This window comes from Penicillium pulvis (genome assembly GCF_028828015.1).
Source record: "Penicillium pulvis strain IBT 33274 chromosome Unknown contig_5_segment0_segment0, whole genome shotgun sequence".
NCBI lineage: Eukaryota > Fungi > Ascomycota > Eurotiomycetes > Eurotiales > Aspergillaceae > Penicillium > Penicillium pulvis.
Window position 1 is genome coordinate 3,435,443 of NW_026643078.1, and position 11,409 is coordinate 3,446,851.

At 47.1% G+C, this 11,409-nt stretch overlaps 6 protein-coding genes across 6 annotated transcripts; 1 reads left to right on the forward strand and 5 right to left on the reverse strand.

The window, feature by feature from the left end:
* Window positions 1-320: 320 nt before the first annotated feature.
* N7503_007850 (uncharacterized protein) lies at window positions 321-1,226 on the reverse strand (the record flags this gene model as incomplete). Its single annotated transcript, XM_057067397.1, has 2 exons — window positions 321-949; window positions 1,010-1,226. The coding sequence occupies 2 exons, from the start codon at window positions 1,224-1,226 to the stop codon at window positions 321-323; spliced, it is 846 nt and encodes a 281-aa protein (XP_056921078.1).
* A 1,828-nt stretch (window positions 1,227-3,054) lies between these two features.
* On the reverse strand, window positions 3,055-3,514 carry N7503_007851 (cupin domain-containing protein; the record flags this gene model as incomplete). Its single annotated transcript, XM_057067398.1, has 2 exons — window positions 3,055-3,421; window positions 3,471-3,514. 2 exons carry the CDS (start codon window positions 3,512-3,514, stop codon window positions 3,055-3,057), a joined length of 411 nt encoding a protein of 136 aa, XP_056921079.1.
* Window positions 3,515-4,217: 703 nt separating this feature from the next.
* Window positions 4,218-4,535, reverse strand: N7503_007852 (uncharacterized protein; the record flags this gene model as incomplete). Its single annotated transcript, XM_057067399.1, has 1 exon — window positions 4,218-4,535. The coding sequence occupies one exon, from the start codon at window positions 4,533-4,535 to the stop codon at window positions 4,218-4,220; it is 318 nt and encodes a 105-aa protein (XP_056921080.1).
* Window positions 4,536-5,670: 1,135 nt separating this feature from the next.
* N7503_007853 (multicopper oxidase) lies at window positions 5,671-7,517 on the reverse strand (the record flags this gene model as incomplete). The annotated part of the gene is made up of 4 exons (XM_057067400.1): window positions 5,671-5,844; window positions 5,906-6,808; window positions 6,859-7,154; window positions 7,205-7,517. The coding sequence occupies 4 exons, from the start codon at window positions 7,515-7,517 to the stop codon at window positions 5,671-5,673; spliced, it is 1,686 nt and encodes a 561-aa protein (XP_056921081.1).
* A 1,375-nt stretch (window positions 7,518-8,892) lies between these two features.
* On the forward strand, window positions 8,893-9,528 carry N7503_007854 (uncharacterized protein; the record flags this gene model as incomplete). Its single annotated transcript, XM_057067401.1, has 2 exons — window positions 8,893-9,049; window positions 9,140-9,528. The coding sequence occupies 2 exons, from the start codon at window positions 8,893-8,895 to the stop codon at window positions 9,526-9,528; spliced, it is 546 nt and encodes a 181-aa protein (XP_056921082.1).
* An 814-nt stretch (window positions 9,529-10,342) lies between these two features.
* N7503_007855 (palmitoyltransferase YKT6) lies at window positions 10,343-11,252 on the reverse strand (the record flags this gene model as incomplete). The annotated part of the gene is made up of 6 exons (XM_057067402.1): window positions 10,343-10,378; window positions 10,436-10,528; window positions 10,583-10,952; window positions 11,019-11,042; window positions 11,098-11,156; window positions 11,232-11,252. 6 exons carry the CDS (start codon window positions 11,250-11,252, stop codon window positions 10,343-10,345), a joined length of 603 nt encoding a protein of 200 aa, XP_056921083.1.
* Window positions 11,253-11,409: the final 157 nt, after the last annotated feature.

Here is an 11,409-nt window from a genome sequence, read left to right on the forward strand (position 1 = left end):
TTTCTTGTTCTTGGAAGTTTGATTTAATCTTTACCTTGTTTCGCAATCCAGCCGTTCGTCTGAAAAATCTTCTCGGTTGCTCCATTGGTAGATGTAAATATGCGTAGGGTGATCTCTGGGTTTGATTCAAATCGATTCTATTTAAAGTTTGTACCCATCCTCATCAATCATGCCTTCCATTATAGAAGTTTAGGATCAATTGAGATCAAGGATCAGTAGCACCATAACGTGGCTGACATTTGGAAAGATAGAGAAATTTGATAGAAATGATCTAAGCTACCGTAGGGGGGTAGACTCCGCACATAAAGCTACGTTTATGATCACTGATAATAATGTCCAAGTCCAGCTACTCGGCGGAATGTTCCCCCATTTCTCATCGAATCTGGCTCGTTGTGCAATTCTGCACACTGGACTTTCAATGCCGCGATTTCTCGATTCAACTCCTTAACTTTCACTTTCAGTGGATTGACTGAAAGCCTCCGGGCAAGCTTGTTCGACACATCTTTGGCAAAATCACCGCCTTCCGCCATGAGGGCATAAAGGTGGTCGCCTATTAGCCAGTTGAATCTCGTAGCCACAAAATGTGACATCAGATTCGTCGCGGGGTTATTGCAATCTTTGGGTGTTTTGCAATAAATGACTCGGATTGCCTCCGCCAATTGCGGCAACATCTCGAACTCTTTGTCCTGCAGAGTGATGAGAACTTTTGCGAGACGGTGCAAAGCAAAATCTTCCAACTCTAAAACCCGGTACACATGAGCAAAGGTATATACTTTAGCATGCGTCAAGGCTTCAGTGGCGAGAGACTGGAGGAGGTCCTTGGTGGGACTGGGTGTCCTGGCTGTGGCGGCTGAAAGGACGGCGCGTGTTATCGGCTTGATTAAGTTTTCAATTGGAGTCAATGGTCTATTGGCTGAACCTTCCTTGGTGAGCTCGTCGGGAATATTGTCTATGAGTTAAATTGGTCAGTAATCTCCACGCCGGGACAGACAATAGCTTGAACGCTTACCGTCTTCTGAACCACCCGTGTGGACATGCTCTGTTGCAAAAGTCTCGTGGCTTTCCTCCTTTGCACCTTGTTCAAGCTCTGGATCCAATGTGTGGGCGAAGGTACTAGAGGGGTAGTCGCGTGCATAAAAGTAGCTCAAGGCACACTCAATCGTATGCTCATCAAATTCACTCAAATCGACCACGTCACTGCTCCTCTCCTTCCAACTCCCATGCATTCGGGCATAAAGTGCCGAGGTTTGGAATGGCAGAATGACATCGGGATGAACGTAAAATATCGTCCCCTCACTACCCACCTTCCATTGCAGGGTTGGAGTAGTGAACAGAGATCGGTGGCAAGGTCAGCTCGATCTTCAATGTGAAATGATTTGGAGTTACTTACTCAGATTGCGGGTTTGGAGCGGAGAACATTTTGACATTTGAATGAATATTGGTTAGTCGGTATTGACACCTCGCGGTATGCTGACAGGTAAGCTTGGTAATCCCACTCTTCTGGCTTTGGGTTGAGAAGCAGTTTTCATGTAATGATGATTGTTACCAAAGGCTTTGGAACTCAGATGGGTAGAGCTTCGCGGTGACACGGAGAGTAGGTGTGAGACTCAAGAACTGAGGATTGGAAGGGCAGAGGTTGTGTGAGTCCTTAGTGCTGGCTTTCAAAGCCTTTGGAATAGCTTGTTGGTTCATGTAGCCCGCCAAAGTGACCGAACCGCTGGGCCAAGAACCAGCGCTTCCATTAGACCACCCACTTCTCTACTCTGCCAGCAAAAAGCTGGTCGATCAAAACACTAGTGTCAAGCATCCATTCCGCGGCCGCTATCGATTCAACCAAATATCCATCGTGGCTGATATCCCCAAAACCTTGTCTCTATGGGGTCATTTGACATTCTTGACATATTGTTCGCCCATCGTGGGATCTGCCTAGTGTTTTAAGAGATATCATTTGAGCCGTGGAGCTGGCTCTCATACCTGAAGCCCGACATAGCTGGTATGAGTCCAATATCCTTGGCGATCTCCCGCAACCACGGATATTTTGGCTTTTAGGACATGATTTCGGAATAGCAAGCTAGAAAGCCCTGCTAATGAAACATTTGCAGTTTGCCTTCTAGAGTAGATAAGTACGGGGGTGCATAGGCGAGGATTCATATCAGTCCGCTGATGTTCCTAAAGTTCGGCCCTGGGCTGAAGGAGGTCTCTCTTCACGGTATTGTGACGGTATGTACGTCTGCGCTACTAACTTATTAGTATATAGATGACTGCAGATGTGGATCTACAGTAATCAAAGTGGGAAGGCCATTAAAATAAGGAGGATGGGGACCTTAAGACTCGATCATAGTGGGCGCCCCCGAGGTCGCGTAGCCGCCTTGGGTTCCCCGCCTTCCCGAACAAGGAGGCTCGTCGAAACACCAATCATTTTTTTTAGTCAGAATACAGTCAAAAAGTTGGCGAGTATAATCACTTTTAGAGTTAGAGACAGATGGCTCCACGTCATAAACAAACATACATGGAAAAAACCCTTGAAGTATTGCGATGGAGCAGATCAAAAGTAGTTGATAGATAACACAAAACAAAGAGAATCTGCAAGGGATATGCAGCGTGGCATAATTCTGTCAAAACTTCCAAATGTTGCTTGCTTCATGAATTCTTTTCGGAAATGGCTTCGCTGAAGGTTTTTCAGGGTCAATTTGACCGCCCACTTTCGAGATGGTCAACGGCTCCCCACCCCACCTGAAATCGTGTATGATGAATTATAAATCCATGTAAGAGTACCCAAGCTGGGCTAATTTGGCGGAGGGTCGGTGGACACCCAAATCATTAACCTTTTCATCTAATACAGAATTTCGCTACTCTGATGACTGTAAATTAGACAGTTATCTACGAAATTGCATGAAATATCTATTATATCTGCGGCTAGAGGCAGGCATTCGGTCGTAAGAAAGTTCAATGAGTGAAACAGTTGATAAATAATGAGCCTATTGTTATTATCTGGACACTTCTCTACTATAAATGACCAGTGGCAATCTTTTGGCCTGAGAACCCCGTTTCACCTCAAAGGTACTCCTTATCAATCTGCATAAGGGCGTTCATGCCATCGCGCTCTAGTACATCGGTATCTAAAACCATTGAAGCAAAAAGCACCGCTGACTCAGTCTTGCTAGCATTATCGCTAATGCGGTGATGGCAACCGGGAGCCTCATACCATGTGCCGCCAGTGTTGATAGTTTTCATCGGGTCGTCGTTCATTTTGTTGAGCAGCGTGCCACTGACGACGTACGCGGAAACTGAACAACTGCCATGGCGATGAGGCGGGGTCGAGCCGTTGGGCGGGTATGTAATACACATGCCGACAATAGACTTTCCTGGGCAATTCGATAATTTGTACTGATAGGCCATCTGGATGTCAGGCATCGGGCGGCTAAAATGTCTGTCAGTGGTAGTATTTAGATTTAAGTGATCTTTCACACCTTTTATCGTAGGTTGGTTCGTCTAATTCGACATTTTGAGCCATGGTGTCAATGTGGGACTGGATTATAGGAAGGGAGGGATTGATTGATTGTGAAGAAGGCAAAGTGAAGGAAGATATGGGACTTTTTATATTTGTCCAGACTCAAATATTGTTTAGGTCTCAACAACCTTTTTGTTGTGTAACCATAAATTAAGTGATTGGTTACGTGCAGGCTTTTCGATCTTTGGGACCGATCCCGATCCTGGTGACGTGACATGTAGGCTATCAATAGCCTATGCACGGGTACCCGGAGCCCGTTTAATTTGCCGCCTACATGCCCAACTAACTCCACAGTGGTAGTACAGGTGATTGGGAGATTATTCCTTGTTCCTTGAAATTTATAATTAAAATTCATTACTGAGTACAATAGTATGAACACGGCATGTGCCTTTCAATAAGCGACTTAGTGCAGAAAGTAAAGGTATTACAGAATGTATGACATGATCGAGAGCATCAGCGCAAGACCGAGAACTGACAAGGTCCCAGAGCTTTGGAAATTGCTCGAGGCACTTGTACTGTTGCCATTGTACCCAATACTGGACGGATTATTTCCAAAACCAATGCTCCTCTCCCAAGACGTTGTAGCACTATCATTGACAAGCACGTCGGAACGATAGGTATCGATCATTCCCGAAAGGACAACTTGACCTTGCCAGGAAGGAATAAGTCATCTTATTTTAAACCCTTCCTGCCTATGGGTGTCCCTTCAAAGTAACCCTCCACGGTGAGGTTTGCTGTCTCGCCGCAAAACTGGGCTTGGGTAGGTCCAGTTATAGCCGATATTGTCATCCTCGATCCCCAAGCTAATGAAATAGCCAGCCCATCTTATGGTATCAGTAAAGTTGCAGCCTGTCATGTTGAAGATGGCAGCGCTTAATCCGGCATAGTCGGTGAGTGTGCTGGACAAGCTGTACGGTGCGCTCTGGGTATCTTGAAGCGAGATGTCGAAATCATTTTCGGCCTTGTGTGAGCTTGAATGATAGGAATACACAAGGCTGAAAATGTCGGTCTCGTTGGTGGTCATTGTACTCATTGGTCATTGGTTGGTGACTTACGTAGAAGATAGCAATCCCCAATGATCCGAGCTCAGTTGTCCAATCGGCCACGAGATATTCAACTACGTATTTAGAGGCCAAGGCAAATAGATCAAGTTGACCGGGTTATTCCTAGAATGGCACTTGCTCGTATCGGTAACAGCGAGAATTGAATTGAACTGCAGGGTATATGTCTTGTCGCGTATATTCGGGCACGTATAGGGTGTTTTATTTGCATTTGATGCAACACCAGCATAAGGCGTGTACTCCAGACGCGTGGTAGCATTGTAGTGCCTATTGCTAAAGACATGTTGAGAAACTCACGACCCGATCCAGTGATAAACATCACCCAGCCCAGACACCCAGTCCGATCGGAAATTCAACGAAGAGTCATAACTAGAGCTATTGTCGCGCGCAGAAATTTGAGATGCGGCGCTGAGTCCGAAAGCAGGCCTTGGATCACCGGGAAGCGATGCATGTTGCTGGAGAGTTCTGCGTAACGGGAGCTCGATCAGGACGGTGACCCCTGGAATAAAGAATGGCACCCATTATTATTTTTGAAAGGGCCAAGCCGCCTGATTCGGATGGTACATCCTCTTGTTTACTTATTGGTTTAGGGGGCGGCCCCAGTGGAGATTGTTTGGTGTCAGCTACTAGCTTACTACCATACAGGGTCTCAGGGAACCAGCGAGTGGTTTAGCCTGCATGGGTGGTCCCTGCCAAGGCCTTTTGCTCCACATATTTGCCAAGCGATTGGCGGAACTGTCTGGAAAGTGTCCTTGCTGCACCAGCGCGTCTCAATGGATCGTCGCAACAACCAGCCAGGCCATGATAAAGTTGTTGTTTTTTTTTTATCAAAAGATATCTGCAGCTTCATTTCCACGCAATTCAAGTCAGTACTCCACATGGCATTCATACAAATCAGCCTTTGGGTTAGAGGTTGGAAACAGCTCTGTCACAAAGCTTCGCCAAACGAACATGTGGGGCAGCCCGTGCAATTTCGCTTATTTGGGTTCAATTTAGTGAAGATGGGAATAAGTCTGGCGAAATTAAATCAAACTACTGTATGGTCAATTAATTAATTAAGTGGTCAATGAGCCACCGAGCCCTGGGGTGGTCGATCCATTAAATACCCGAATCGTGCTCAACGACATCGTCGGTAATGGCGTAGTCCGACCAAGCCTTGCAGGTAGAGTTGAGAATGCTATCATTGATCTGGATCTCTGATTCACGCTCAAGGATCTGAACGGCAAATCCTTCAGAGGTGTGCCAAGCGATGTGGCAATGCATGAGCCAGATCTGCATTGATGAGAAAGATTAGTGTCCATCAATAGGAAATAAAGTGGCACAGTTATCTTACACCAGGGTTGACGGTCTTCATGGCAATAACCACATATCCACTGGCAGGCAGCATGACGACATCGCGTCGTGGAGCGTTCACCAGGGTAAGACTGTCCTTCATCGAAGCATCGAAATTACCGTATCCTGAACCGAGGACCCAGAAGTCGTGGCCGTGCAGATGCATGGGATGGTCCTGAGCAAAGGGGGAGTGGATTACAAAGTACATCCATTTATTGGCTTCGGGGAGATGAATAACACGCTGCTTGTCGAGCCAGGTCTGGTTGTTCTCGGCCACTTGCATCAGAGTAGGGTATTCCCACTGGGTATCGAAGGACGTTCCGTTCATCAACCACAGCATGGCATTATCGGTCACCTGAACCTCAACTTTCTCACTTTCATCGTAATAAGAGGTCTCAGAGGCATTGACCTGCAGGTAAGGGACGAGGTCAGACGCCAACTCATCGGCACAGGAGTCTGTGTAGCTCCAAGCAGTGGTGTTGGGGTCTGCAGTGGAGGAGTTGTCATAACGAATGATACCTTTGACAAGATCTGTCGCATCGGTCTCGGAGCAGGCCTCTTGGGGGATGGCTCGCAGCCAAAAATTGCCACTGCTGATATTCTTTGCCGTAACAATAACATCGTATCGCTGACCCATGCCGATACTCAGCTGATTGGTGGTGAATGGAACGATGGGCACAAAGTCATTGGCAATGACTTCAAGGTCGTGGTCGTCGATCATGAAACGGAAGTGCTGATCAGCAGCAGCATTCAGCACGCGCATACGGTAGCGAGTTTCTGGGGTGAAAGTGGTTTCCCAGCGCGAACCCAAGTCTCCCCAAACATTGGTTCCATTGATCAAACCGTTCGGGGCTGTGGGAGGACCTCCGGTTGCGGCTGCGAGAACGAGTTGGTCGGCCGTTTGCTGCAATGCTTAGTATAAGGGGTGTATCTGATAGGGGTATCTCAACTTACGTGGTACCAATCATTCAAGAAGACATGGCCAAGATCGACGTCGTAGTTGGCAGTTGCTGGTCCGTTGATGATAATTCCACCGAACACTCCGTCCCAGGCTTGAACGTAGAAGTGCGAGTGATACCAACCAGTTCCGTACTCAACGGCCCGCCAACGGTAAGTGTAGGAGTCGCCCGGAGCAATCGGGCATTGGGTAAGGCTAGGAACGCCATCCATCTGGTTCGTGTGGTTCTGACGAATTCCGTGGAAGTGAAGACCGCTACCATTGTTCTGCAAAGAGTTTGTGACATGGACCACTTGTTCAACATTAGCTTAGGAGGACTTCCCGTGGCTTCAAATTACTTACCAACAGTATCACCCCAGTCAGCAATGATAGTAGGACCTGGGAAAGAGCCGTTGATCAGCTGAGCAGGTAGCTCGACACCATCAGGGGCAGCAGTGGTGTTTTCGATATTGAACCAGTACTCCCGAACAACACCAGTGTCTGGGACGTTGTCATAGTAGTTAGTTGAAATGTCAAAGCCATCACTCCAGCATGTTCGGTTAGAGACACTATTGACACAATTTTCCGTAGCCCGGGGATGCTTTTGGTGCAAGGCTGCTCCAAATGCACCAGGTAAGACAAAAAGGGAAGGTACAATGAACGAGAAAAAACGCATTTTGACTTTGACCACCGCTTTGATAGCGACTGAATCAAGATATTTGGAAATGAAAGACCAAAGTAACGATAAGCGACTGAATAAAGATTGAGTTCCAAGACGGAGCTCTTCTGGACTATTAGTATTACAAGAGATAGACGGGTGTTGCTGCTCAAAACAGGGGAATATCCGGCAGACCCCGATTCCAGTTCCTTGTATTATCTGGTTTTCACTGCTAAAATCCTTGGGATTCGCCCCCACAGATATGGATCTCCATCTCAAGAGCCGTTTTAGGCGAGCCACGGTCGTGAGCTGGCGTGGACAAGCCGCCCTGCTGGGCAACTATTGTTTGGCGGGCTGATGTGGGCCATTGTGTGGGTAGGTGCCTGGGTATGTGCTTGACAGAATAGAGAGAAATCAAGGTTCCGAATATAGACATCCCTCGTGTGCCAACTTTTGCACGGGCTTTCTGGATCATGACCTAGAACACGCGTAATATATGTAGAATATCACATATTGGTCTAAAGAAGGTATCAATTCCGGTTGTGCTAGCGTAAGAGTTTGAGATTTGATATTTTATCTCCGGTGATGCTTTGTTGATTGGCACACTCACCAACGGACGGGACGATCACATCGGCATTTGTTCTGGGGGTGGAAGGATCTGTGAAGATCGGATGTTTCGGGACTTGGCAAGGTATTTTGGACATCGATGGTCAAGTGGAGACTCTCATGCTCGGTCCGAGCTACTATATATGTCTACAAATAGCTGAGAGTCCGCTCGGGGAACCATATCTCCACTATAATTCCAGTGAACGAATGACGTCTCAGGTAATATTATGTGATAAGCCAATAGTAGTAGCCCAAAAGAAACAACAACGCTATGTCTTGTGGCTGAAAAAGATGCCGTTGCGGAATACGTAGAGGCGGTGGGGCGGATCCACATGTCCAGAGAGCCAAGAACTACCGGGCCAAGCGGGATCGTCAGCCACCCATTCATTGCATGCTACTAAATTCAAACTTTATCCGGCCAAAGTTAACTCTGTCGACCGTTTGGTGATTAATCAGTGGGTGGTCTACGTACGTTTATTTCTAGAATCACGGCGAAGCTTGAATTTAGCTTTCTAGGCGAACCGTTAGTGCAAACCAGTATACCAAACTCCACCGCGGTCTAATTGATGATGGAGGATACCGGGTTTTTACCGCGGGATTCTCGGTTTATTTCCGTAGATCAGGTTATTGATTTTCCGTTGTTTTTTTGCGGTCACTCATGAGCATAGACTATGCCCATTGTCCTCCTGTCCTTCGGTTCCTGACCTCCTTTCTAGTTGCACATAATACCGCCTTATTTCCCATCCATCGTCTCATCATTCCGTTGCATAAATTTTAGACTCTAGACATGCAGTTCCGCAATATTCTCTCTGTTCTTCTGTTGCAGGTTGGCCTTGCATCGGCCTTCCATCAACGTGCCAAGCGAGGTTCCGAAACCGATGCCACTCTCTATGCCTACGGCACCAACGCCTCTGCCTGGCCCATTGCTTACGACACCGCTGATGGTACGTGACATTAATTGTTGTTTCTCTTTGCTTGAGAAAAAAAAAAAATATGCTTTTGAGTACAGTACTTACTCAATGATCTCAATACAGGTCTTCTCTATATTGCGGAGGATCCGTCAAACACAAGAGCCACCCTGAAACCTCTGACCTGGGATTTGGCCTCCATCACCGACGAATGCTGGATCGCCAATGCCAGTTATGTCAACGGTACCGCGGCCGGTTCGATGTACATTATGGAACAGGACAAATATGCTGTTGGCCTACTGCCCAAGGCTCAAGCCGCCTACATCAATGGCACTGTCTCAGGCTTTGCGCTGTTTGCCTCGCAGCTAGTCTACAACAACAACACTTTGCTTGAAGCACAATTCTGGGCCAGAGAGACTGACGTGGATGGTGTCTATGGTTTGACTTGGTCGGTGTCTGACGACTTCCCGAATGGAGACTTCCCTGTTGTGGTCAAGGCTTCGGAGGACTCTTGAGCATTGGTCGCATTATATCAGATCTCGAGGTTCTCTGTATTGAATCGTTACTCCAAGCTGCCAAATTGGAGAGAGTAACTTGTTCATCTCTTAATTAATCTTCTCGGAAGTTTTTGCAAATTACTTCTCCATTTCACCAGTCCACTAGCTTGTACTCTATTAGAAAATGCAGTGGGCAAACTTCTGAACATATCCATTTATCTGAGAGGAGTGATCTTGTAAAGTACAATACAAAGCTTGAACGCTCCAATTTATTTCATGTTGCCACGTGTTTGGGAATGGGTTTATCTATGAGAAATCCTTATTGTTCACGGAATTGAGGAATTCAGAACTCATGACTCGTATTGCATTAGGTGCTTCAAAAATGTATGAGTTCAATGTTTGATGTTCGGCCGTTGAGTAATCAAAGCAGGCTTGGCACCCACAGCTCTTAGTCGCTCAGTCGGGCCGCATGACAAAATTATGTAACCACCTGCGGCAGTTATGGGCGAATATAGAAACTCCATCGTTGCCTAAGTATGTCAAGAGACCTGGAGTCTACTTGGTTGCCTGATGTGATGCTAGGCTGAAGCAATCTTATACCACCATCTAACAAAAATAATTGCGCGTGCCACGTCAAATAAATGCAAGACCAAGACATCCACCGTAGCGAGAGAATCAATGGGAGAAGTATAGGCAATAGCTTCGTAGACAAGCTTAAATCCAATGAATAGCGCAAAGCAGACATGCCTAGCTTCGAAGGTGATTACATAAATAAAGTTGTACCCAAGATAACAAGGCAGTCATAGTCTGATATTGAGCCTCATATGAAACTTTACATCAGGGAACAGCAAGAGTTCTGCTTCTTGGCCTAAATGAAGTGTCAGATGGGTTGATCGCGCTGTAATCAGGGTCTCATTTAACATACCTGGGTATAGAACATCTTACTCTGGGCAGACAGGCCGTCGCTCTTTTGAACCAACGAGTCGATCTTCTCGCCACGTTCCAGCACACTCTCAATCTAAGACAAATATCAGCAATCTAGTATCCTCTTCTGGAGCCAGACAATGCATACAGTCTTATGTAGCACAATCTTAGTCTCATCCAACTCCTGTTGAATCTTCATAATGCTGTCGGCCTGCTTGGGGTCCTGGTATTTGACGATGTACTCCTTCAACTGCGGCAAGGGGCATGCGTCCTCGCGAGTAGATGGGTCAGACCAGGATGTGCGGGGGTACTTCGCGAGGAACTCGTCAACGATCTTGGACAGGAGCTGGTGAGCCACTAGTGCAGGATAGTCGCCGTCCGTAACGATTACACCGGCAACACCCTCGGATCGGCCGTATGCGTGGAATGTGTATGACTTCTCCTCGACATCCTGACGTTGTCCGGGCTTGGTGCGCTCAGCGACCGTGCGGCAGAAGAGCATCAGGAACTCTTCATAGCTGGATCGAGGGTAGTATTAATATGGGCGCGTAAACGAGATCGCTTGGGGGCAGTAGGCCACGTACTTCTGACGGGTAAAACGGGAAAAGCTATTTCAAATCAGCGACTACTCTCAAGGTGTATTCAGCGGACAAGTTGACATACGCAGAGAGGTCCTTTTCGGCACAGAGCTGGAGAGCTGACTGAGAATCATTCCGGAGAATCTATTAAGGATACAAGGAGTCAGTATGTATTGAAGGCAAGCAAATACATCGCCTGGCGAATTGACAGAAACGTACGCCCATATAGAGGATCTTCATGGTGGCGGGGTGGTTAAGTTGCTTCACACAATAAGCGAAGGCTGGGGAAGGATAGTGAGATTTTTGACCAGGTCGTAGAGCTTTGAGGGAAATGAGACAGAATTCAGCAAGTCGGCTGCAAGGTGGCGGTGCTGGGGCCGGAACAAGGAGAGGTCAG